This window comes from Clavelina lepadiformis, chromosome 2, assembly GCF_947623445.1.
Source record: "Clavelina lepadiformis chromosome 2, kaClaLepa1.1, whole genome shotgun sequence".
Taxonomy (NCBI): Eukaryota; Metazoa; Chordata; class Ascidiacea; order Aplousobranchia; family Clavelinidae; genus Clavelina; species Clavelina lepadiformis.
Genome location: NC_135241.1, coordinates 21,654,259 through 21,680,401, shown reverse-complemented (window position 1 = coordinate 21,680,401; position 26,143 = coordinate 21,654,259). Strand labels below are relative to the sequence as shown.

Genomic DNA, 26,143 nt, shown 5'->3' with positions numbered 1-26,143 from the left:
TTATCTCTTTATCTGAATAAAAACAACCGTCCTAATCCTCGCGATGAAACTAGAACCTTCTTACAATCTAATATCAAGGCAAACGTGTTAATAATCAGGTTTATTTGTGCCAGAAGGAAACAACGCGATGAAATTGACAACAATATGATCATTACGTCATTTAAGCGCTTACAAAACTTTCGTCGTATGCTTGTTTTGTCGAGAGAAGTGTGCCTATTTTACACCGAAGCATGCAATTAAGACAACTTACGTAAAACGTTGCTATATTGGGTACAAATATTACGCAAACATGACGGAGGCAACGCCGTGGGGCGTGACTTTAACCAATATTTTAACATTTGCTGACCAATCCTATCTTTCCTTGTTGATAAAATTTGATATTTATCATAGGTTATCATATGAGGTTTACTTTAACGGACAGCCCATTTTTAGTTCAGAAAAGAAGGCAAGTTTTCTATAGTTTGTAATCGATTCTACAAAACTTAAAGAAATATAACTGCAAACACTCAGCAAAACTATGTTTAACGCGTGATTCTGGATGTAATTTTGTACAAGGAATGGCGTTGGATCACTAATAGAGGACCGTATCTTCAAATTACACAAGTAAACAGTGTTACAAGACCGCAAAATGCCGAAAGCAAATAATGGCAGCTGCAGTGGTTGGATTCGCAAGTGCAGGACAATATGCTTGTCTGAAGCCGTAAGCAAACACTTGCCCGGATTCTTAAGCAGTTTTGACAAGACAACAGAGTGAAATTTAGCGGCTACGCAAGGCAACGTTGTCAGTGATAGTCTTGGTTAATCTGGTGACGCGGTGTCAATGTTAATCGTTGAGAGCCGAGTACCGTTCGTTTTGGCTGCAGCTATTCTATCACTGTCAGCAGCACACGACAAGGCATCGGAAACGCTAGTTGATCGATCTGCTTTCGTAATCGTTGACGTTGTGACGTCGTTTTCATTTCTGAAAAGCAATGTACACGAAAAGGTAAGTGTTGTAGCCTAAACACTCTTTAGTACAAAAATAAGGTCGCTGTATTATTTGACGCTTTGCAAGATGAGTACGTCGTAAGTTTTGTTAAACTACAGTATATCAATTTTGAAACCGAAATACAACTTTGTTGACTTTCTTACGCGATCTACCGCACATCATCGAGTTTAAGTTGGTTTATGGTAATATATTGTTGTACAGCTCTATTATAGACTACACTAGTGACCCCTTGAAATTCAATATTTTATTGACCTATGAATGGGAGGTCCATGCTGGCCTGCCAAAACTTATACTTTCTATCTCAAGCGCTTTTATGTGCTGTTCACGTTTCTCGTCACGGCATAAGACTTTTTTAATTGCATCTTGGAATGTCTTGGTCAATATTGTGTACGATATGAAGGCTTTAGTACATAAAGTGACGTGCGTCTGATTTTTTACACGTTTATTGGTGCTGTTTCGGACACCGTATTATGCTAATTAGACGAAAGTTATTTATCACTTAAATTTAAAGCGCAATATACCACCTTCGAGTTTAAAATGACATTCATTTTCACAAGTAACGTCATAACAGAGCTGACAATAACCCAAACGGAACAACATCTTTAAAACAAAAATTAGTTGCTTGTAGTTGTTTATGCTTACAGTGCCACTGACGAAGACACTCTTCTGCTTTTTCTTACTGCAAGTAACAACTTGGACTTAGAAATTCCATATTTGAGATGAACGTAATATCCGAGCCCCCCAAATAAGGCCAGCATCAATATCACTGCTACCAGCCCTCCAGCGACTATGCCTGGAAACACAAAAGGAAACTCATTAGAAAAGTCTTATTAGACTCTTATTAAAAACATTAGAACTCATTTTTTTCTGGTGTGAAATGTATTTACCTGGATTACTTGGGAGGGGTATAATTTTGTCTCGTTTTTCGTTATCTAGAAATACGTGCGATGATGGATAGATTAAAAACAGAACACTATATTTAAAAACAGATAGGACTTTTAAAAAGAGAATTTTTTTCAACTCTATTCACAAGGAAACCTTCCAAACAACGACAACATTTTGGTCAAGTCGAAATAAAACGTAAGCATAAGTAACCAGTAACCATTATCACGTACTCAATCTCTAAATAGAATCGAATAATGCTTACGGCACAATCTGTCATCTGGACAAGTGTCAAGCGATAGGCATTTAGAACATCTTTCTCCGACTTGATACATTTCCTCGTCTTCCACATTTCCTCTGAAAGTTTCATAAAAGGGTCACAGTGGAAGACGAGTTTTTCTTCGCACTCTTCTAGCATGTTCACCGACTTACCCGGGTGCATAATGGCAAACCATAAACATTGCATCCTTAAGGACGTCTCCTTCTGCCACCAACGTTGAACACAAATGCCAAGCACAACCCAGTTTGTATGACTTTGCCCAAACTACCTGTAAAACAAACAGATACAATCTTTTAACCTTACATACAACCTTAACGCGCGCTAATCAATCGCTGCGATCTTTTGCTCTGCGTAACACTTGCTATCAGACGTACGGAACGTTATAGATTGTTTAGTCGGTTTTTACTTGAGTGTAATGTCCACATTTCTTTCCCGGCGTGCAGGTTTTGTTATAAAAATCATAGTCTTTATATTCATTAAACCAGGTTGTGATGCCGTGCGCTGGGTCAAAGTTTATGGCAAGATCTCCGAATCCCGTCCATAAATTTTCTCCGTTGTTCGTCTGAATACGATAAAAACTTTGTCACAAATTAACATTATAGCATTTGTCTGTATGTTATGCTATGAGCTTATTTTATTACTCAATGAATAATCGTTAACACTGTCTATAGTATAAATGTGATACAATGAACTTATGATTACTGGCGTTTTTCAAATGTCTGTACCCACTATACACAATTCTACAATAAAAGTATTACGCTAAGGGCTGCAGTCTTTCGCTCTGACAAATGGCTGTGTTTCCAAATACACTTTTTCGCATAGGTAAGTGAAGTAAGCGCTAAGCCGTCATCCCAAGTCTGAAAAAATATTTTACCGATTGATCTTGGTTACAAGGTGCTGAACAAAGAAAAAGAAAGTTTGGAAGATATAGTTTACTCCATGCAAGTTACCTAAATGCAGAGATTCTTGAAGACTGTCTCTGTCTATAGTCGCATTATAGCCACAGTTATATTCAAAATAATAATCACAAATGAAGAAATTGATTTTCTGCTTTTAATTCCAGATATTTTTGTTTGTTTATTGCAGTGCATATTTTATTAATAGCATACAATATAATCTACTTCGGTAATAAATGGGTATATTTTTCAATCCATATATTTTTCAACCATATACAGTGTGATAGTCATGGGTTGATCATACAAGATATTTGCTCACATCATGCACAAAATATTTTATAAGTTAGTATAACTTTGAATATACAAACATCCTATATAAAAATAAATAAAAAAATACACCATAAATCTCATGTCTGATGGAATCGGCTCCTCTCCCTCATCGCCTATCATCGCCCGGAATTCATTGTGTTTATCTAGGGCCACCTTTGCTTCCTCTGGGCTAGGAAGGGAACGCTTATAACTGGAGAACAAAATTAATAAATAAATAGAGCGCAAATGAATTATTAATTTCTTCTTATTTTCTTAATACAAAATTACACTTATACCGCGAATGTGTCGATTGGACGTCCGCTCTGTCAGAATAAGCAACACAAGCGTTGCACAGTATGCTGATCATAAAGAGATTGGTGTAGAAAATAATCCGCTTTCTGAACATGTTATCTTCTTTTAACTTTCCAACTGCGCGTGGGGATTTTCCAAGTTTAGAAACAGGATACATACTTTGTGGAAATTACTGTCACATAGCACTGAACCTTTGCCTGAAATCTTCTTACCTAGCAAAATATTTTCGTTGAAACACTTTTTTGTTAATTTAAAGTGATTTTGTTATTACATAAGTCGGATCTCATTACACTTTCTTCCATACACTTGGTAGCAATTGATAAAATTTGCAAACATGAAGTCGAAACCTAACTTATATATTAGGTTTGGACATTTTTCTTTGGTTTCAAGTGTTTATTTATTTCCATGACAACCGTCGCAGAAGTGACTTATGCTTACGTGTTGTGTGACCGCAAGATGTTAAAAATCCTCTTCAAATGTCGAAGACTATCTAATCCTGAAAATCTCTCTTAAACTTGCTGAGTAGGTCGAGAAGATCGTTTTTTATAAAAAAAAATTAGCTATTATCAAACCTTAGAGTAGTTGCCAAAGCATAAAAATTCTCATAATAACTTCTTTCATTCTTACCACTTTTACAGACTTTAGAATACGCAGAAACGTTACTTGCAACCTTAACATATTTCCATTTTTTGGCTGGTAATGACGAGTTTGGTGAAGATGAGCACCAAAAGAGGTGCTTACCGCGTGTCACCGCTGCTGTTTGTTGATCCTCAAGTGCTCGCAAGAATAGCACTTGAAATATGTAATGAACCTGTCGAGAGAAAGTCTACAAAGTTTATTTTAGTTTTATGAAGGGATATCGATTATTTTCGAGATCCGACTTCAAGTCTTTGAAGATCGATTTTAAAATCTTGGGAAAAGAACACCAAGCAATAGCAGACTACTAGAAAAGCGATTTGAAACTATCACCAATTCTATGGTATAACGTTTGCAAATGACTTATACAAGAAAAATTGATGCCTTTGTGGAAAGTAAAACATATTATAAATGATAGGCACAAGCAGATTAAAAGTTTAAATCTGACGTCGAACTTCCTAAAAAACATAAATCTTTTTTGTGGTTTCGGCAATGCTTCAGTTGTGTGTTTTGCTGAAAGCGATCCAAACATCGATCATGTAAAAACACGAAACGGTACAAACTAATTTACGTTTTGCTACGTTGTCAAATATCGATCAGTTCTCTCCACTTCGGCTTATTTGCTCAGCAATATTGGGCCAAAATTTACTTCAACTCGGGAAAGTGATGAGCGGCCGTAAAAAAGCCACTAATTTCATGTCAAACGCCCTTTCTGAAAGTATAACAAAATACGCATAAAGGAGGTTATCTACGATTGCGTAAACCTTTTCTATTTATGAACGTTTTCTTGTAGTTACGTTGGTAAGACTTACATTTGACAGTATATTAAAGTTGTTGTAATACACTGGTTTATTCTGGTAAGATGTTGATTTTACATCAGCATATTTTAATTTCAATATATGTTCGTTCTTTCAGATCTTTTGGCGTGTTTTCGTTTTTTAAAAGGTGGCAGCAGAGAGTAACAAACATCGTGCAATCCATTACTCATTTATGCATGTTACAAACAAAATGGCGCGTCGTGCAGACGTCACAAGAGACATTAAACTATCGGTAGTGAGTAAAACTTCTTGCTGCATACTAAGCTCATAACAAACACTAACTTTCGCCTATAGTTGCTATTTAGGAATTAACCCATGACTAAACATGAGTAACACTACGAATATAACAAAAATATTCCTTGCACTGATATATCATAACTATCGCTGAAATCCTATACAATTAATAATAGCCGTAACTTCTTTTGAACTTAAGAATATTTGTTTTATGTTATAGCGTATTTGTTTTATGAGGTGTGTTGAGGTAGAAGGACAAACGCGGGCATAAACTGTTTATGATGCAAAACCATTTTGAATTTGTGAACACTGCACGTAGGCCTTTTCTCTGACTCATTGTTACCTAACGAGTCGCAAAAAATATTGTTCAAATTTCGTCTTGTTGTAATCACGTTCAAGAATTTCGAACTTGTCCTCGAGGTAACGCTTAACGCACCGTGGTATTTTTATTAGACCTTTTCACAAGCATTTGCTTCTTCTTGATGGCAGACGCCTGTATTGCGCCTCTGAGCAAAACAAATCAAGCCCGTCACCATTACGTAATTGATGTAACCTTGATGATCATACGTTATTCATCCAACATAAGTTAAATTTTGTTCGAATGTTTAATCACGTATTAAAATCTGAATTGACGAAGTTTGAGGTCAAAGTTACCGCGTTGGCATTTCATAGGCTCATTGTAACTGTTCAGCAACTTCTGGAAAACAATAACTAGGCCTACGTTCTCCATTCGTACTTATGCCAGCATACAAATAACGAACCATCTAGCTTTCGTTGATTCATCGGTGTGACCATGTGATTATATTTTTTGCCTCGTTGGTCGTAGAGTGTTTTTTGTGAGTATCACATTTTGCCTTCCGAAACCAAAATGGCGTTTATCTTCATTTTTTGGGTTGAATTATAATTTTTTGCGTGGTTATTTGGGTATACCATGGTCTTCGTTAAAGTCAAAAGTTGTCCGGGCTCTGTTTGTAGTAATAACCTATACAGTACATTACTGGACAGTTTGAAAGGTTAAGCTTTTGTATTACACTGTTTTGACGTTTTTTGTATAACTTACTTAGACTACATTGCCCTAAGAACAAACCTACTGTTTTTTAAAAGTGCAATTAATGGCTAAAACATACCGGTAAGCATGTTAGAAACCTTATATGCTTAAGTGCGGCATCCTTAAGTATGGACCTAAACAAAGTTGCTTTTGATATTTATTTGTTTTGGGTTGTCAGGAACTGTTCGACCTGCATCACTTGGAACTAAATATTATGACTTCGCCTTAACCACCATCAATTAAAGCAATATCAAACTTGAAATATTGAAGGCTGTTTCTAACAATTCTTTTACAAAATTTTCCCTAACTGAAAAAGTAAATTTAGTACTTGCTGGCAAATAGTTTTGTACAGTCTAGAAAAATTTGGAGACTACTCAACAAACAAAATGGCCTGGTTTTCTGTACCTTAAGAATGGTAGCACAGATTAGCCAAATTTTGGTTCCAGTCTGGCCAGCAACCCTAGTGAAATAAACAGCTTTCATCGAGGAGGTTTTGACCTTCTTTGGGACATTTATAAGTTTTGTTCGTTTTGCTTCTCGCTTTTAAATTCATTTTTTAATTCCACGAGTTTAATTGATAACATCATTGTTACATCATAAATGAAATCCATGCTTGGAATACGATTGGACATTTTGCTAACATTCGCAATAACTTGGCCATTTTGATACCGGTGAAAGTGCCGCCTGCTTTCAGGCCAGGATAGTTTTTGCGTGAGACTTACAATCTTGATAGTTGAGATTGAAAAATTGGACGTGGTAGCGTTAGTTGCAGTATTTAAAATGTTTAATGGATGCAGAGAGACGTTAAATGGTGACTTATTGCATCAATATTTTATACTATTAACCGTTATACAGTAGACTAGACCTATGCTATAATAAAGCATCCCGATGAAAGTTTGGCTTGTCAGCTTTTGGAGTTAGTCTGTATGCTAGTAAGGTTTCAGTTAAACTCTTTGGCAAAAGCTCATTGTTGTAGACTTTATGAATTTTTCTGTAAGGACTTCAAGCAATGGTAGCCTTGAAAAGTTTAGTAGTACAGGTACAGTTATTAGTACAGATACCGTTGCTACGCCGTATATGTTGTTTGGAAAGTTTGAGGTGTGGCTGTATATATCTATGGTTTTAAGCCTTTTTCTGATAACAGTTTTCAGTCAGCAAAGTTTATGGTTTATTACTGAAATTAAACACATGCAAAATGTGCAAACGTTAATTGGTTGGGTTGACAAGATTGGTAATATTTATAGGCTAATAAAGATAATGTATTGTTCTTTATACAATACCTCGGAATGGTATACAAGTTTGTACCAGTGTTGTTGTAATATGGAAATTGACTGAAAAATGGCGATAGGCAGAGTAATATGTCACTGGCGGACGTAAGAGGCCGCTGTTGGTTTGTGTGTTGTGTATTGAGAAGGATTGTTTCATTACAGAATTTTCCCTTTGTTTACAAATTAAAGCTTGGCATGGTTTTCAGACTATAAGCGCTTAAAGCAATCGTGCGAGTTTACACACTTATCAGGTAAATTCTTGCATTCAAACATGCCTGTCAATCTTAGGCTTTTGGCTTAAAACCTGTCAAGTGGCGTGGTTTTCAATATTGGTCCGGAATTTGTACATGTTGCCATCCTAAACAAATTCAACATACGTAAACCATAGTTTGTTGAAACAACAATAAACTTTCTCTAGTTTTGTCACAAAGCTTAAGTTGCATTATTTAAAGTAAAGGGTTTTTGGTCGCTTATGTAATACATTGTATTTAGTTATAAATTTCAATTCGTGATCCGGTTTTCATCCGCAGAGATGTGTTTATTTAAGGCGCTGTCGATAATTTTGTTATGCAAACAAGCGTGTTAGACGTAGGCAAGCTACAGTGTGACGGGGAGTTTTCGAACCCATAGTAAACTTGGATCAACAGACTGAATCTTTTCAACATCCATCTTTAATAAATAAATTTATTTTTCGGTTTCGCAGTTATGATTCCGAAAGTCGGAGATAGTACAAACATTGAAGTATAAAAACGAATAGAGATCTTTAACTACACAACAACATTAAGGTGCTGCAAGCTTTGTTATAAACTTTGGAGGCATGCTTCATCTGTATACCTAAGAAAGCGCTGACGCTGGAATTGTAGACATCACATTTATTGGTGAAAATCAAGGAGCACGAAGCACGGCGACGAATCTGTGGGCAAGGAGTTTAAACCGACTCTTAGTAATCAGCGATATGGTGTTGAAAGATTTATGTAAGTTTTGGATGATCATCGACAGCTTATTGTTTTCCCCAGAAAATACGTAGACTGTGCAGATTAAAATTGTTGTTAAAATGTCTGCAAGATTAACGCGCGGGCAGCCCGATGTTTAAGCATGATTGTTGACAACGAGCATAAACGCCTCAAATGCGCGCTCTCGAAAGAATGTCTCGACCATAAGATTTTGACGTATATGCTTCAATTATTGCCACGTTTCACTGAAGAATTGAGATTGTTGCATAAGGCTTACCAGGAATTAAATATACTTCTCTGAATTAAAGCCGTTTTGTATGAAACGGTACCGACTTGAGACGGCATTTTCCTGAAAACAGTCATTCTTGTGCCGTGCAGTGTAAAGCTCATGTCGACAAAACACGAGAATCTCTGTCGCACAAGGCAAAGATTAAAACAAATTTTCTGCTTTAAGCTTCATCAGATTATTGCTAGTTCATTTGTAGTAGTATACACGAGAATTTATTTGATGAAGCTATTTCTTCTTCAAATTGATAATATTGATAGATTTATCACTTAAAAACTTTAGGTTTTGATGTCCTGGTAATGCAAATAAGACAGGTTTCTTATTACAGTGGTTTAATGTGGAAACGAACATTGAAAAAAGTTTCAAATAGACGGAAACTTTTACACATTAAATACTAGACTGACGTGATTACAAAGTACCTCATGTATAAATCAGAAATAAAGCAGCTACTACTACAAATAAATCCTACATACGATTGTGATGCAACAAATAAAATAAGCTTGCTATCAAATGTGAATATATGCGATTAATGATATGCAAATGGCAAGAATGAAAGAATAAATAGAGATACAATAAAATCCGTTTGTGCAAATCATTAAATTTAAGCCACAATTTCTTGAAAATTATTACATTTTTGCTCTTAATTAATTTACTCTTAATGTGTAAAGAAAGCGACTCGCGCTTTTCAGCTAATTTGTTGTTATCGAACGGCTTTGTGTTGCAAAACGCTATTCTCAATAAATAAGGAAGTTGTGCGCAATAAAGATAGCTGAAGACTTTAGGTAAATCACAAGACATTATCATGCGAAAATCAACAAAGAACCGGTTAGTTTTTGCAAATGCTCTTCAGTTCCCTTCGAATCTCATACAAACGGTTTATTATTTCTTTTTCTGCAGTTGCGGTGTTGCCGTTTATAATGATCCCGCTGCATTCGTTGTTGTTTGCCTTGTTCAACTGCAAAATAGCCATTTTTAGTCAAAGATATCAAATCGTATTTTTTTAGTATTCATGTAATGTATGTGATTTACAGGTTACGGGGCATTTTTACAAATTTGAACTGTTTGCATTGTGACGTGATAGTCAGTGATGCTCACCTCTTCTTGGAAAAAAGTTTTCATCGCTTCTATGGATTTTAGCACTTCCTCTCTCTGTGCGCCGAATGCAGTTGGCATTTGCTCCAAAGTACAGTGCATGTCGAAAAGGCGTTTGTGCATTTTCGCGTATACCCGATGGCTTGGTTCTTCCGCTGAGTGTATCCTGGCGGATCTTTTTCTTTGGTTTTCGTGTCCTACCGTCTATTAAATAGAAATTCTTATATTAATGTCGTCATTAAACTAAGCTTTTTTTACAGCCACCTATGTTAACCATTAAAAACTACCCTGCTATGCGTTTGTAAAATGCTTACCGCTTGCTTTAGAGCATATCTTGATAATCCTTCGACAACTTGTAATCCTCCTGAACAGTGAATGGATCTCTTTCTTCGCGAATCGATTTTTCCCATTTTTATGCGAGCTTGCAGTAAAACTGCGGCCAAGCCGCTTGACTTTAGAGAATTTTCGAAATGACTGGCTTTCAACGATGCTGGAGATTCTTGAAGATTATTTTGAGGACTTAATCTTTTCATCAGCGGTGAAGCCGACGTAACAGTGAAATCCAACATTGCGAAGAATATGACCACTGCGAAAAAAGGAAACTTGTTTAGAAAAAGTAATTGACACTTGTAGGCGCTAAAGGTTAGTATTATGGACAATAGACACCCGATGTTCGAAGTCCATTTGTGATAATATCTACAATTTTTCGCTTCTCTCTTTGTGTATTAGAACTTGCTGCGCATGTGAGATTGTTCTAGCTACACGTGGGCTTATGCAACAGATAGTTTGGTCATAATTATTTTATATTGAAAGCGGGAATTCTTCAATAACATTTGTTAGACACGAATTATAGCGTCTCCGTCTCGTCACGATTTTGGCACCGCTTTTCTTTACTCCGTTCACTTTTGACATGCTAGTAATGAATAAATGGCCGTTGGTAGTATGTCATTACTTCTCTATAGCTATTTTTGCAACTTAGCGCATTATCCGAGGCTATTTTTATTACCAGTTGGCCAAATTTATCACATGGGATAGCCTTTTCGCCATAGGTGGGATATTTCCGTGAGTGAATAAAATTATATAACGTTAAGTAGTAGACCGCGAAAAATTGTCACGTAATGGATTATACATTCTTCCGGTAAAATGCGCCATTGACGAGTATCTCGGTAAGCTTATATGATATTTAATAATCATTTATATCGCGAAATACACCATTTAGGTTGATTAAGTTTGTCGCTTGTGAACTATCCTTTGCAATAATATCACGTTTTTTGATGATATTTACGAATGAAATAGAAATTGTTTGAGCAGTGATTATAATTTTTTTTGTAAAACGCAAATTTTTTTCTCGTGATGGTTTCGGTTAATGACCTATTACGTTTGATTTAAATTTATCTTTCGCCAAAACCATCCCATTTTCTCTTGTAATCACATAATGCGCATTGTGAAGACTTTCTTCTTGAATGACACTGCGCCCACACTTATTATTTAATTTGTCATAAGCTGGCTGGATACTTTGGTTTTAAGTTAATTAGTCATCCACTACACCGAGTCCTTGCGTAAATAATACGCCCGATTATTACCGACAAGGAAGTCATTGCTCAGATTGAGGCTGTTAAGCCGGAATTAACAAATGGCTACGTTTCTTTGCTTATTGTGGTAACTTTAGCTGTGTTTTGCTTACCTATTTTGAAGAGGGCAGGTACGTTGACAAGCTTCGTTGTCGGATTTTGAAGGAAATGACAATGCTTTGTCAGTTGATGTGAAGACTTCGAGTTTTGGTTTTCCTTACGAGTGTTAACTCGCAGATGCGCACAGTGAGATACTGAATTGGTCGCGGTCAGCTCTTCCATCTGCCTTCTTGGTGCGATGCATTGATCTTGTGGGCAGATGGGTGATGAATTGTCTTCTATACAAGCGCAGCGGACATAGCTTGAAATATTCTGTTTCCTGTGAGACCCGCAGGTTGTTTGGTGTTTTAATGAACAGTTATAACATCGGACCACTGGCATTGTAGTTGTCTTAGCGTTTTCCATGTAATTTTACAATCAGTAAATTTTCAGCAAAATTCAGCAATTTGTTTTTTCTATTGCTCTGTATAGTAACCTAATGGTACTCGTAGGTCTAAATACAAAAAAGTACTTAAATTCGCTCTGCGGTAACTGTCAACCATTGGTTTGGCTTAAGAACGCTAAGCACTTACTTTTCTGTGGTAAGTGCACGTAACTTTCCTCGGAAAGTTTACTACAAGGTGTCACCTTCTCTGGTGTATCACCTGAGATTGCTGCATCGAAATGTAAGAGCACGGCGCCGTCCTTCTCCATTTATGCTACCCGAGGAGTATTTTCTGCCTTGTTTTTCGTTACGTACCTAAAAAGTTACATAACTTTGCCTCGGAGGTACGTAGCCTATCTTGGAAACTATTTTGTGATCGCAATCTTTGTTCTGATAATATATATACTCTCACCTGTAATTTGATCCTATATATCCGACTGGTATAATTAACGGACTTACTAAGCGCAAAAGATAGATTTTATTGAAACTTATTACAATTTGCGTGTATACTGTGGCACATTTAATGATGATCTTATTTTTTGTCTTTTAATAACATATTTCCCCAGACTACGCCTGACTGTTTTTTCTAATGACTTTTTTCTTTAGAGCTTGTGTATAATTGCAAACCTTTTGCTACCATAGGTGTATATAGTAAACTTATAGCTTGCCTAATCAATGTATGTGATTATTCATGAATTTCGCCAGTAGGAAAGTGACGAGCCCTAGAGGCAGAAGCACACGATCTATTGTCATAGCATTAATTATAAACTTCTGTGAAAATAGTCGCCTTCTTGCTTTGAAGCGGTTACCGATGGGTCGTATGCACCGGCGAAATAATTAATGTGCGAATCAGCTATAAGGGACCCTTATTTGGCGTGATTGTTCTGTTGCTTAAAACATTCTCTTCGACATGAATTTGGGATTGGTACAAAAGTACTGTTTATGAAAGCGTTATTTTTCAGGATCTTACACTTGCTATCGCTTATTTGACTCGGCGTATAATTTTTTGATGGCTATGACGTCATTGGTCATGGCGCACATGTGATGACACGTGTTTATCTGCTTCGTGTTTTTTTCCGCTTCGAAAATCAATTTCTTGTGCCCGAAAAATTAAAAACTATAAGACTTGACGTACTTGGAATCTTGTCACTCAGCCCTAAACCGCGTTTTTTGGTGTTAACGCTCGTTACATAAGATTTTTTGCAAGCATCGCGCGTAACTTTCGACTTTGCTTGATTGGCGTTTCTTCTTATTTCCTGGCGGGCTAGCCGCCTGTGGCAAAGGTCTTGCTAAGTTCATATGTCACACTGCACAAGCGACGTGTGAAGTGGCTTTGACAAATCCATCGGAATTGAGCGCTTATGATTAATAGTACTTTCACCACATTCCAACATATCTCATCCTATCATTTGTTTTAAACTAACCGCATATATTTAAACGCAGCTTTAAGAAACAAATTCGGGCTGTTTTTTAATTAACTTTGAATAAGAAGTTCAGCGTTTAATTCTTAAAGTCAGATTTTCGCTTTCTGATTTCATATCTTTTCGATCATAGCAGGCTTCTTGCATTTTACCCGCTGTGTTGTTTTGAAGAAAGTCAGTTATGGCAATAACAATGGGCACTTGTATGTTTCATTGTCCCGTCCTCCAAAATATGTCATCCTTCATGAGATTAAGTTTGCGATGGCATTCTTATGTCCTTTGACATTGTCCTTTCATTTGCGTCATGACGTTCGTGTGCAGTTTATTTGTAAACACCATGGACGTGTTTTACATTCGAGAGCAGTAAACCGTGTAACAATGCCGTCAAAAGGCAACGTATTAGGTCATTTTGCAAACTGTTACATGAATTCTGTGTGACGTGTGGTGTACAGTAAGTTATATAAGATGGGTTTGTGTTATTTACATACACACATTGATAACCCAAACACGAAAAGCAACAAAAGCATTTTTTCACTAGCTTTTTGCACGTGTTGCAGGTTTTACTCCAAGCAACTTTGTATATTACACTTTTTTATAGATTGTGGGTATTATTTTTTAGACTTGCCATATTTTACTAGTTATTGGCATTTAAAGGACGTAGTTATTGAGAATACGCTTTTAATTTTTCTTTACAGTTATAAACAGAACCCGATTGAACTATATGATGAATCTTTTTATGATATTATTTCCTTGTTTACTTTCATTTATATCTGTCCGTAGTTTGCTCATTTTTATATCATACAGTTACTTAAAATATTTATCTATTGGTTGGCGCTGGTCATAGTAACAAAAATATTGGAAAACAGATTTCCTGTTCAAAATATTCTCGTCCGTGATTTAATTTTTAAATTTTATTTTCGTATACCAATACGTAAAACATATCCGCATTTTTAGCGCCAAGTGAAATTTTTTTTGGTTTTATTGCCAAGTCCCAAGTTGCATAACTATTTATTTGTGTAACCATCGCGCCTAAATAATGTTGTTCCGAGGAGAAGGGGCATGTATCGCACTTTGCTCGACTCAACTATTTCCGATTAACCTGATCGGATAGATACTTCACCATGGGAAATTTTTCGCATAATTCTAGTTGTTTGTTTGTTTTTCACGTACATTGGGGAATAGAAACCTTGGTATTTGTTTGTTTATCCTAGCGCATAACACAGAGTCAAGATAGTCTCTGTAAACGGAATTTTAAACGACTGGATAAAAAACTTACTCACTAAAATTTTCCCGGAGATAGCAGATGATACGATTTCAATTAAGCGTGCCAGACCAAAGCAAGAAAGTGTTTATATTCCAAGAATGCGAAGTTAAATAAATACCCTTATTTAATCTTTTAAACATTGCCGTTTTGCATTTGTTTTGTTCTGTCGCCAAAGAACGTGTGACTAATACTGAATCAGCAAGTGTTTACATTCTATGAAGCTTGGGAATGTTGTTAAAAGTTACATAACGTCCAACAATGATGGGCGTGAAAGAACTTGTCAGTTGACGTAATTTGCATTGTCAGGTTCGTACCATAACTGCTTCCTTCGGGTTTGGTTTTTCGTTTCGTGTGTTCTAGCAGATCTTCACTGTGATTTTGGTAACGTCTTATGAAACGTGGCTATATTTGGTACTACATCAAGTCCATCTTTTCATAATTATTGTGGGCGTTGCTTCTGTATGACCTATATCTTAACTTACACTTCTGCACGATATGGGAATGGCAGGGTGCGACATTTTTATTAATAGCTCTGATGTAAACCCACGCACGAATGCTGTCAAGTCGTTCAATGCCTATCACTGATCTTCATTTTCGTGTTTTTAACGAAACATCATCAAGATATCGAAAATTTTGATGCACTTTTGCGTATAACAAAATAAGTCACACCTTTGCCTGTACGTAGGATTTTCGTCAGAAGATTTTTTTATTATGTAATAGGTTAATTGATGCGATTTTTGGTGTTCAAAATTGGTGAAAGATGAAAAAAGTTTTTATATTTACGATAACGTTTTTGTTGTATAATATTTTCTCTGAGCATGCATTTAGAAAAATGACGTTAAAGCTATACTTAGCAAGATCGTGGGTGACGAAACAAATAATAGCGAATCCAGGGCTGAATTGCGGTTGGCGACGTGTTATTTTCGTTTACCCAACATGATATAGGGCGGGTTAACCAAAATATAAAGTCTCTGCCAGGCATTTGATAAGATCTTTGACCATTTTGCACATCGCTTAATTGTCGGCAAGCTTTTTCTTTGACAAGTGACGTACTTCATAGCAAGAACACTTGTCCCTCCTGTAAATTTTAACCAACGAGAATTTACCGAAAAGTGCCATTTTAATGCAAGGAAATGTAAATAAATTGAACAAGTTGCTTTAAGAAGGCGAACCTGCTGCGAAGAGGTGTTGCTATGTAGTGTACCGTTATAACGTTTGTTTGTTTGTTTGCACCAAAATTCCTGGGAACGTGTTGGTTGAAAGCTATTCATGCTTACCTTGCATTATGCAAGACGTTTAAAATGTGTCCAGTTGACATTATTTTAAGATACCATTTTCCAGAATTTCAGTAGTTTGCAACTGAGGTGAAAAACCAAAATGTAAAGCCCGTTTTCCGTATACTTCTTTTACCACTTCGGCTTTTGCAGAACCAAGGTTTTTTGGAAATATATTGTTCTAAGAAAGTTTGTTACCTCGCTTCCTTATTTATTATGAGAAGCACATGATAAGGTTGTGAGTGTTTTGCTTTGAAAACATAACACAATCATAAACAACAAAGTAAACAACAAAAATTAATAACCTTACACAAAGTTGGCAGCGAAATAAAAAGCGCAATGTTTTGCGTTGGTTTGTTTGTTGCGGCAGCATGACACGATAACGTTTATGTTTTGTCGGCTTTGTCTTGACACGTAGAATTATGATACAAGTGGCAATTGTTTCCCTATTTCTATTTAACGTACTTCGCATAGTTTGCACTTACAAAGGTAATATTTTCATTTTACTTGAGAAATCATAAGCATTCCCTGGACTTCATTACCTACAGGGTGAAAATAAATTGAAACGTTTTGCTTGACAAACAAAATGGCAACTTTGTGGTCATGAAAGCTTTCGGTATCACTCACGAGAAATTGTTTAATTGCTGTGTGTGTGCTGTACTTTTAGAAAAAAATTGCAAGCAACCTTTTTTAGTCACATATACCTGTACTACAAGTGCGATGGTGTTAGAGTAACCTGTGATTAATCAGACTGATTTAGCGCCTACTTAGAAAGCCTAAGTACGTACAAAGTGGAGTAATTATAGCAGAACGATTTTCATTGCAGTTAAAACCCATAATCTTAATCGTTTTGAAAGGTCACGTAGACAGTAAAGTTGGCAATCGGCATTGGTTTGAAATCCAATTGTTTCTTGACGTTCTGGAAAGAACGTACTTAATAAAGGCATACTTAGCATTTCTTCCAGGGTTGTCTTTGATGGGATTTTTTGTTTTCAGCGCTACTTTAGCAAACTATACTCGTTGCAGGGTACCTGTATCTTAAACCCCAAAGACGGAAGGCTTCAAGTCATGTAATAAGAGTCCCAACAACACAATTGTGTCAATGCTTTAAACTTTATTGAGTGCTTCTACCATAAATTGAACTTACAAAGTAATCTATAAATATCGAACTTGCCAAAAAATTGTATATTTGCACTTTCATATGTCTTGTGTAGAAGATTATTTTGTTGAAGGTATAAGTTTAATTACATGATCTCCTTTTATAGTCAGTGAAATGTAATTAGCCGTAGTACGAACTGAACATATTCCTATGCCGAAATAATCTACGTGTCGGTAAATCCAAGGCATGCAAAAATTAAAAGTTAGGGATGTACGTATTCTGATACTTTGACATATTTTTAAATATTTGGTATTGAAAATGATACGAAATATTCATACATTTTAATATCGGTACAAGAAATGGTGAGACTTGCGCCTGGTTGAAGAATTCTTGTCGATTTGATTCACATTATTCCAGTTTTGCGAGGGAATGAACCCTAAATAATTAATCCAATTTATCTGAAGACGATTTTTGAATAATTTCAGGCATACCACATATGTTAATACAGTATTTATGATGAGAATATTGTCGTGTTTGTGAGTTGCAACAATGCTAGCTGGCTCGTAGGCCTATCAATGCACAGACGTATAGCGTCGGTTACCAATGTCATCAAAGTTTACATATATATTACTACCTACCGCACGTTAACATGTAAGATTACGTAGATGTTGAGCCCGAGATTACATATAAAAGCGGCGACCTCCGCAAAAAGAAAGGTCACATGGTCATCAAGGATTTGCACAGGTTAACTTGCTTGTTGGCCGAAGATTACAACGTAATTAAAGAACGCCAAACCTTGAACCAGAATAAAATCTAATGTTTTTCCCATGTATCATGGTGGTCGTCAACTGTTGATTGACGCAGATTCCTTGATATTATTCAGCCGCTGTAATCAATCATCACAAACGCTTTTGCGAGTTTTCTGTGAGAATTTATACAAAAATCTTAACGTCCTCGTGTTGGTTGTATCTTTCGTGACGTATTTCCCGAGTAATTAAGACTTTGTTTGATGAGTACATAAGCTCAAGGGAGTGAAACATTGACCATCATATAGGTGTAAATTCTATCCAGCTTGACAAAATTTTGCCTTGAACTTATTTCTTAATCCTTTGGACAGATGTAGCGCCATCAGTTCCGTATTTATTTCGACTTATTAATCTTAGGGTTAAGTTAAATAACTTGCTCAACCGGACCAACTTGATTTCGATTCAAAAGAAATAAAGGAAAAAATCGCAACCTGTTTAGTTTCAACAAAATCTTTATGTCGGTTAACTATTATATAAGCCGGTCTAATCTCAATGGTTTTTATGAATCATCTAAAAGTAGCAACCGCGCAATGGTAGCGATTGAAACTGACCACAGCAATCTTGTTTGGTGTTAATAGCTCTGTTGGTCGCACATAGTTGACGTCACGCGTCGCGCGAGTTTGTTGTGGGGAAATTTTTGATTTTGAGAATTTCTCTTTTAACAATCGCATCTTGTTCAATAATTAGGAATCCTTCGTAATCATTTGCGTAACTATTACTCAAACCTGATTCGTACGATTTCCGTAAATATTTTTGATGAAAGTAAGAATTAGAAAGTCAGTTAATTATAAAGTTTGCTTTGTATCGGAACGTATTATTGTGATTCCCTTTGCATACGACAATATTAAAATAGTTTTGTTACCTGCGACAAAGTTGATACTATTTGCTGTAAACATTATGGCGCTACATTACACGCTTGGACTCTTTAAAGATTTAAACCAATTTGTCGAACAATCTCAGACTTTTTGCAAGTTGGTGGACTATTTCAAAAATTGGCCATTTCTTAGAAAAAAATACTTTTTTATAAATAATCTATTTCCGTTCGGAGGCATTTTTCTTTTTAATGCATTTCAGCGTATTTATTATTCAAAGACTCTATTTCTGAGCTAAAAATAAGTTAATTTATTAGAAATGTTTTTGTAAGCTTTGTTACACTTTCGTCGACATGTTTGGATAAACTGTGACAGCTTTTTTATAATTTCGATGACATTTTATGACCGCATATATCCACTGAACAAATAATGCAAGGTGATGTTTGGATTTGGCACTAATGACAAACTATGTTATTTGTATTTGGTAAAAATTCAGGAGTTGCATAACCATTGCCCGAAAATCATTTTATAATAGATAATTGCTACAGAGGGCCATCCAGTTTTATAGAACAGACGTTTTCTATGAAGGCATGTGAAGGTGGAGCGTGTAAACGGAAAGCGTTGCTAAGATAAATATTGCACAACATTCAAAACGAGGATGTCAAAAGTTCCCTCGCGTGTGTAGGCGACAGGTATTAAAACACCATACTTAAATTATTTCCATTTGTTCCCATGTTTCAAAACTGTCTATTGGCCTGGAATTTTTGTTGCATAACTAAATCGTGCTGGAATAATTTATAGGTTGCCTGCGCAATCCCTCACGATGTTGTTTGTATGGTAATTGTTGTTAAAGATACAGGTGTTAAATCGTACCTGACTTGCCCGACGTTGTGAAGTCTGTCCAGTCGCACGAAATTCTCTCCAATCGCACGAAATGGTTATCAACCAACAACTAGCACCTTTGCACGCGAAACCTGTAATATCGTAAATCCGATAATTACTGTCTGCATATCACGTTTAACGCAGGTACGAATAAAGTTGGCTTTTGAGGCATAGGATGCCTAAAAACAGCTCCTTATTTCTATCCTACATGCTCTGATTGCGATCAAAATAGACGTTGCTGGGTGATTAACGCTAACTGGAACATTACAGAAAATGCATTAAGGTGAGCTTACAAGAAACGTGGATCACCAACACCTCACGAATGTGTGCGTGGGACGGCCTTCACACCATAAACGAGAAACACTGCATGAGGCCCGTGCCAATTAAAATTCACAAAACATGAACAGTTTTATGTTGTGTATAGTAAATTCTCCGGCTGTTATAGCTGTCTTTTGAGTTTGTTTAGGCATGTTTTATACGGCAATGTCGTCGTTGCCTTTCCATTTAAGGTATTATTGCTTTAAAGTAATTGTCCGTTGTCGTATATGTTGCATGTGGAGGCCGCCATTATTAAAATCGCCGACAGGGTAAACAATTTCATTTCATCATAACTCATTATTGTTATTTAGAAAGCCCAATCGCCCTTGCTTTGGCCGCGGGCAGACTCATGTTTTATTGACATTTATTTAACCACCACAAGCACCATTACACGTCGGCATGTTTGTGTATGTTGCGTAGTCTGATACACATTATATAAATGTTGAGCAAAACCCCATGTGGTTTACTTCGTAAACTTCACTGACGTCGACTAAAAAGCGATTTTTGGGGTGGATTGTGACGACTTGGGGATTTATCCGGAGTATAATGTCGATATGACTAACTTTATGATAACATGTCACTCATCTGATAGTGACTTCACAGGAACGTCTTAACGGTTTCCCGGCGTGCAAAATCTGTTTACAATGCCAACTGAACTTTCCCCATTTAAACCACATCAGACTTATTCATTCCAATCAAATCAGCAATCTAATATCTAGATGCCTTTATGTTCAATCAGAAGCACGCGATGACATGCTCATTTAGGGCGTAATGCTTCACAAGACGCTGTGTCCAGTATAATAAACTCTGGGGTTCTTGGTCTGGCGCTTTCGCTGCTTGCATTGCTCACGTTTTTGGACATGTTTTACTTTTATAGAGATGATATATCTTGGGCCAGTTTAAACTGATGGAGAAACAGGATTTCTCGTAATTCTTCGTGTTCATAATGAGTTAAGCCATTATATTGTAGTCTATTTTTAGCAATTAATGTAATAGCGATTAAACAGTTTACAATAGTACATGCTTGGTTGATCATTTGCTATTTGGAGGTTAATTTTAGCTGCACATCACGTTTTTTACGTTCGGCGTTGTTGAAGTTAATGATGTGTCACATTACCGTCCGGTCAACCGGAAAACTTGTTCAAAGCCATTGTTAAATCAACAAATAAAGTTCAGAGCAAAACCGTTTTTCCATTTATAACCGGCTGGGTGTTACTTAACAACGTATGATTTTCAGCACACTTTGTTGAATAGGCTTTTATGTTTCACGTAAAGCACTATTAATTCAAGCATATGTAATTCAAGAAACCATTTTGATACTGGTTAATTTCTTGAAAATCATTGAAATAGTTTTTTGATATCTAGTCGTGACAATACGCCACGATCTGATTTCGGAAATAATTGTACGAAAATTTTTATGACGAATCAAATAATTTTCAAAGATAAAGGAATGTTTTTTTTTCTCTTGACAAATTTCCGAGATAAAGCATATCATTTTAGATAATTTAGCTTTGTCACAACCTTCCTATTGCAGTTCATAAATCACTCTAAAACCTTTTTTTTACCTACAGAAATCCCCACTAATTTTGTGACATCTCACCTGAATATAGGTGAGGATTAGCGCCCGCCAGTCTTTAAACTGTTTTGGTTTATAAAGTTTCCCAAAGTTCACGTTATTATTGTGATTGTTTATTTTGTGAATCTACCCAATATCATTTGCGTAAAATGCCACCGAGCTTTTTTGCCTCTAACGTATACCTACCTGGCTACCAAACACGTACGCTATGACGTATTTCAGTAAACACTGCGACGTAGTAAGCGTTACTGCGTAACGGCGTGCGTTGCACCCACCGTTACACAAAATAAAGAAGCGCCACTTGCACGACAAGGTATAAATGCAAAACTCTGAAATTCTTGTGCAATATCAGATTTTCAACGTAATTTTTTTGTGGGTTTAAATTTAGTACAACGAAATATATTTTTAAACTGCAAAGTCATCATGTGGTAATTACATCATTATCCGTGCTATTAATTCCTCGTCATTTTATGCAAGCAAATTAAAGTAAAGCGATTTTAAATATAGCACTCCAGACATTGAGCATAAAAATTATTAGTGCAAATTTGATGTACAACAAAGTATTATGTCACGCTTTATAAAGTTTTTCGTTATATATCATCAGTTCATCACCTTTCGTTCGATGGTATTAACGCTGTTAACGTCATAGTAATGTCTACATTACAACGTAATTTTGGTTTCTTGGTCCTTGCTACACAAGATTGATGTCTACTTAAAATACGTGAGCGCAGGAATTTTCAGTTTCAGTTGTATTTATTCGAATGTGGCTTTATTTGGTTAACTGGTTAAATGATCAGTTTATTAGTGAATGTGTCTGGTATTATTTCAGGACAAACCACGAAGGAAATTTTGTGTTTATTTACCAATTAAGATTTTTGTACTTGAAGAACTTCTCCAAAAATACGCATTGTTATACTTCCACCAAAATTATAATTTCAGTTTCGTCAGAAACATTTCGGTCTCGTACTTTAGACAGTTTGGGAGTAGTAGTTGTTTACGTGTGATGCTGTTGTTGGAATTTTGTATTAGTTGGCAAACGCTGTTATCAAAAGGGCGTTTCTAATTTATCGGTTGGATAGGTAGCAATATGCCCTTCACCGTCACAAGTGTTTATAAGTATTATTCAGCAAACAAATGACAACTATTTTATATAACCAACAGAAATTTCCGATACCTTCTACGATGAAGGGGTTTTCCTTTTATCTTGTATCTCAGCTGTCACCGAGCATTGATTCTGGCTTTACTGAACTCGGATGGAATTAAGAGAAGTTTTGGCTTTTCAAGATACTGATTTAAATCAGAGGTCGATATTACTGACATGTTTTCTTCGCTAGGCTTATTTAACTGGAATTAACTGGTTATTTAACAGGTTTTCTTAAGCATTAGGGGCAACTTTTGATAATATTTCGAAGTAAACGCTATGCAAAGCATTAGTCAAGTAATAAATATTTTTTACTTTTTGTGCGCGCTGTTCTGAGAACGTTGTTAATCACATATTGTTTCTTAAAAAGGTTTAGTCAAACCATGAAACCGCCTGACAGAACCCCAATCTTACTTAGCTTGTTCAGCGGGGCAATGACGTGCTTTCTTACACACATTGCAAATTATCTAAATTTGTTGAGACATTTGATCAGTCGTGGTTTAACGTACATTCACCCCATTTTCAACTACAAACTTCGATGACTGATAAACACATAACGTTGTTATTCCGTCTTCGCGAACTGTGTGGCATCAACAATCAACATCCGCTTTATGCACTGTGGTATACACTATTCAGTACGAAAACACAAACAGATGTATACCATGGGAAAATGTTATTTGTGAGACGTAACTTAAATTTTGAACATGACTTTGTCAATACATATAAATTTAAAATTTGCCTGAAAGTATATGGGGCGTATCCCAGTTATTTTATTGACAAAATAAACGTTTTCAGCATGTTTCAATTTCTCTTTGTCCAAATAAATGATAATCGCGTTCAATTTACAACAGTAGTATGACAATCTTAACCACAGAAAAGCTACTAAACCAAAAATGTCAGTGTTTGTTATCATACTTGCTTCATTGGCCTAGATCTATCGCTAAATTTGAAAAATAACGTTTAAAAATACCCATGGTCTACGCTCGTTAGGAATTTTGTAATATAACACGTGTTGCGATTTATTGATCTTTCTTTCGATTTTTATTTGTGTTTTCCGCCTGCAACTCTGCATGTAACATTTCTTTGTTTAACTTTCTTCTTCAATGCACCACCGAGTGTTATTTGCAAGAACGCTTTCATTTTCGATTAACGTCTATGTACAGTCTCATCCCCTTTATTCCGATCACAATATTGGCTGTAATTGAATGCAACGTACATTGTATAGAGGAATCAAAACTTGGATCTTCTTGTAGTAAGGTCTTATTTCTTTGCTCCGAAATTTGGCATTGAAAGTGGAATGAACTATGCAAGATCACATCTTGTAATCATAACATAACTGTGCTAATTAATTATCCATGCAATTACTTTACGCGAATAACCGCAAACAAAATACCACTTATAACTTAGAAATTCGTGCCGTAAGTTGAAAATCAAATTTTGGTCTAGTTGTTCGCAAAAATTATGAAAATTGCGTTATTTATCGCTCATAGTTTTCGGAATTTAGAAATCATTGCGTGTAATGGGCAGTTTGACAGTTACCTTTATATTCAATCTTTTTGTCGTTTCTTTATAAATCAATGGGCTTCCTGTGAAGGAGAAATGTGCGTGGGTAGACCTTCTCCTTTGCAGTGTTATTTCTGTTCTTACTGTATTCATTCAAGTTTAGTTAAACGTAATCTTTTTAATAGAAATTCTTTATGGACTTAGTTGAAGTGCTCTTAGGATATGCACCACTGCGAAGGGAGAAATTTCGTAAACTTACTGGATGTCTTGCGTGCACATTTTCTTAATGCTATAATAGATATCCAAGGGTAGAATTTTTACTTGGTTATTTTAGGTACATGATTCTATTGTTAAGCAATTATTTGATCACTAGATAAGAATGCTAGTCTCGTGAAAAGTTATATCACTTGATTGTCCTAGCTGTCTCCTGCTTTATCCCGGGTCAGATCGCATAAGGGACTTTCCTGGTAATTTTATTTTTGATTCTCTGGTCATAGGCAGTGGTTTATATTGCTACTAATTTGGTTAACAGAGGAGGTTTTCCAAAATTTTGTTTTCTTTTGTTCAGTACAGTAGTTGTCTTCACGGCTTTAGTCGATGAGCTAAGCAGCTGTGTTGGGGGGGTACTGCTTTGACACAGGTCACCTGACCAGGTCGTGTGGTTTTATAATAATATTTACGAAAGGCGTCAAAGTTGTCATATTTTCCAGTTACAAGAAACGCCAACGTCACTTTCTTGGATTCTCACATTTAGCCATAAACAGCTGTCGATTAATGTGCCAGGCCGCGCTAGAGTGTTTTAAAAGATTTTTTGTTTTAAATCTGTTATCAATCCCGCTAAGATGAAGCTTCGACGCTATTTGACCCCTGATTTGACTGATTTTTTTTTGAATTGAAAAGATCAATTTAGATTAAGTATATTTACAAAATATACTCAACATGATACCTATAGATTTTATTGGTGTAATATTTACCATGAAATGTTGAAGTAAAACGTATCTTGTCGTTGTTTTAAACAAGATTTGTTTCTTGAGCGGGATTTTGGAAAAAATCGTAAGTTTGTAACTTCTTTGTTATCAAGGTTTCGCTACATTAACTCTTGGTTAACATTGGTATTTTCCTCATTGCGTTCATGGAGTTCAATCATAAAATTCGCCATAACTAGTCTGCCTTATCGGCCGATGGCGCAAGACTCGCCGGTCTTGTTTTTTAGGACTTCCTAAACTTTGCTCTGCATTTCACAGACGATGCTGACAGACTGCGTGTAACCTTGTCTGAAACTTTTTTGTATTTTGCGATTAACGATTCTGATTTTACTAATACATCATAACAGTACTGGCAAAATCTAAATTTCAATTGCTTCGATTCCTTTTCACACTGAAAAAGTTTATGTCGTAGAATAATATAATTCTATGACTTAACAATCAATCCCGACTTGTGGTTGTTTACTAATTAATTTTGTTGTGATACCAGGTGCGTTGTTGTATTATTAATATGATGCGCTAAACGCGGATCTGACGAGCGTAAGAAGTTGTCCACGTGCATGTTCTGGTGTTACGGGAAATGATCCGCTTAGTAAGTGGAAGTAAAGACCTCAAACGGATTTTGTCATTTATCACAATCATATTCATGGCGACGCTCAAATGTGTCATTGAGTCTGCGATCGGAGATTACTTAAATTTTGAAAACAACTCAGCTTAAATTGAAAGTTCAGAAAATTTGTTTTTACTTTCTTATCGAAAATTCCAAGAATGAACGTAATTAATTAAATGTAATGATTATAGTTAGAACGCATTGCATTACTGAGCTTTTGTCGCCTAGAGAGGTCAATGTTACTGCGAAGGGAGTTTTGCGTGTCCTTATCTATTGAGTTATCCACCATTTTCGCCGCTCTCAGGTGTCAACCAAGTTGCGATTGCCTGGTAATGCATAAAGGAGTAAAACGTCCAGGAATTTGCACTTTAAAGTATTTGCACATAACACTTTCTAC

At 36.0% G+C, this 26,143-nt stretch overlaps 2 protein-coding genes and 1 long non-coding RNA gene across 3 annotated transcripts; 1 reads left to right on the top strand and 2 right to left on the bottom strand.

Moving 5' to 3' along the window:
- Window positions 1–85: 85 nt before the first annotated feature.
- On the bottom strand, window positions 86–8,379 carry LOC143445315 (GLIPR1-like protein 1). The gene is made up of 11 exons (XM_076944340.1): window positions 4,295–8,379; window positions 4,106–4,185; window positions 3,652–3,879; window positions 3,446–3,566; window positions 2,909–3,007; window positions 2,557–2,712; window positions 2,303–2,418; window positions 2,136–2,227; window positions 1,876–1,920; window positions 1,631–1,781; window positions 86–961 (listed from the first exon to the last, which is right to left on the bottom strand). Exons 3-11 carry the CDS (start codon window positions 3,822–3,824, stop codon window positions 799–801), a joined length of 1,116 nt encoding a protein of 371 aa, XP_076800455.1. The 5' UTR covers window positions 3,825–3,879; window positions 4,106–4,185; window positions 4,295–8,379; the 3' UTR covers window positions 86–798.
- On the top strand, window positions 854–8,473 carry LOC143445317 (uncharacterized). Its single transcript, XR_013113808.1, has 3 exons — window positions 854–985; window positions 5,219–5,356; window positions 8,375–8,473. It is a non-coding gene; the product is annotated as an uncharacterized LOC143445317 (long non-coding RNA).
- A 678-nt stretch (window positions 8,474–9,151) lies between these two features.
- Window positions 9,152–12,982, bottom strand: LOC143445316 (uncharacterized). Its single transcript, XM_076944341.1, has 4 exons — window positions 11,687–12,982; window positions 10,317–10,588; window positions 10,006–10,206; window positions 9,152–9,865 (listed from the first exon to the last, which is right to left on the bottom strand). Exons 1-4 carry the CDS (start codon window positions 12,036–12,038, stop codon window positions 9,737–9,739), a joined length of 954 nt encoding a protein of 317 aa, XP_076800456.1. The 5' UTR covers window positions 12,039–12,982; the 3' UTR covers window positions 9,152–9,736.
- Between the last annotated feature and the right edge of the window lie 13,161 nt (window positions 12,983–26,143).

Coding starts and splice junctions, on each gene's coding strand:
- LOC143445315 (XM_076944340.1), bottom strand. CDS start 3,824: ATGTATCCTGTTTCTAAACTTGGAAAATCCCCACGCGCAGTTGGAAAG. Junction 3,008..3,445: donor CATCAGACATGAGATTTATG/GTGTATTTTTTT, acceptor ATATTTTTTCAG/ACTTGGGATGACGGCTTAGC. Junction 2,713..2,908: donor GAAAGACTGCAGCCCTTAGC/GTAATACTTTTA, acceptor TATCGTATTCAG/ACGAACAACGGAGAAAATTT.
- LOC143445316 (XM_076944341.1), bottom strand. CDS start 12,038: ATGGAAAACGCTAAGACAACTACAATGCCAGTGGTCCGATGTTATAAC. Junction 10,207..10,316: donor GATATGCTCTAAAGCAAGCG/GTAAGCATTTTA, acceptor TCTATTTAATAG/ACGGTAGGACACGAAAACCA. Junction 9,866..10,005: donor AAACTTTTTTCCAAGAAGAG/GTGAGCATCACT, acceptor GCTATTTTGCAG/TTGAACAAGGCAAACAACAA.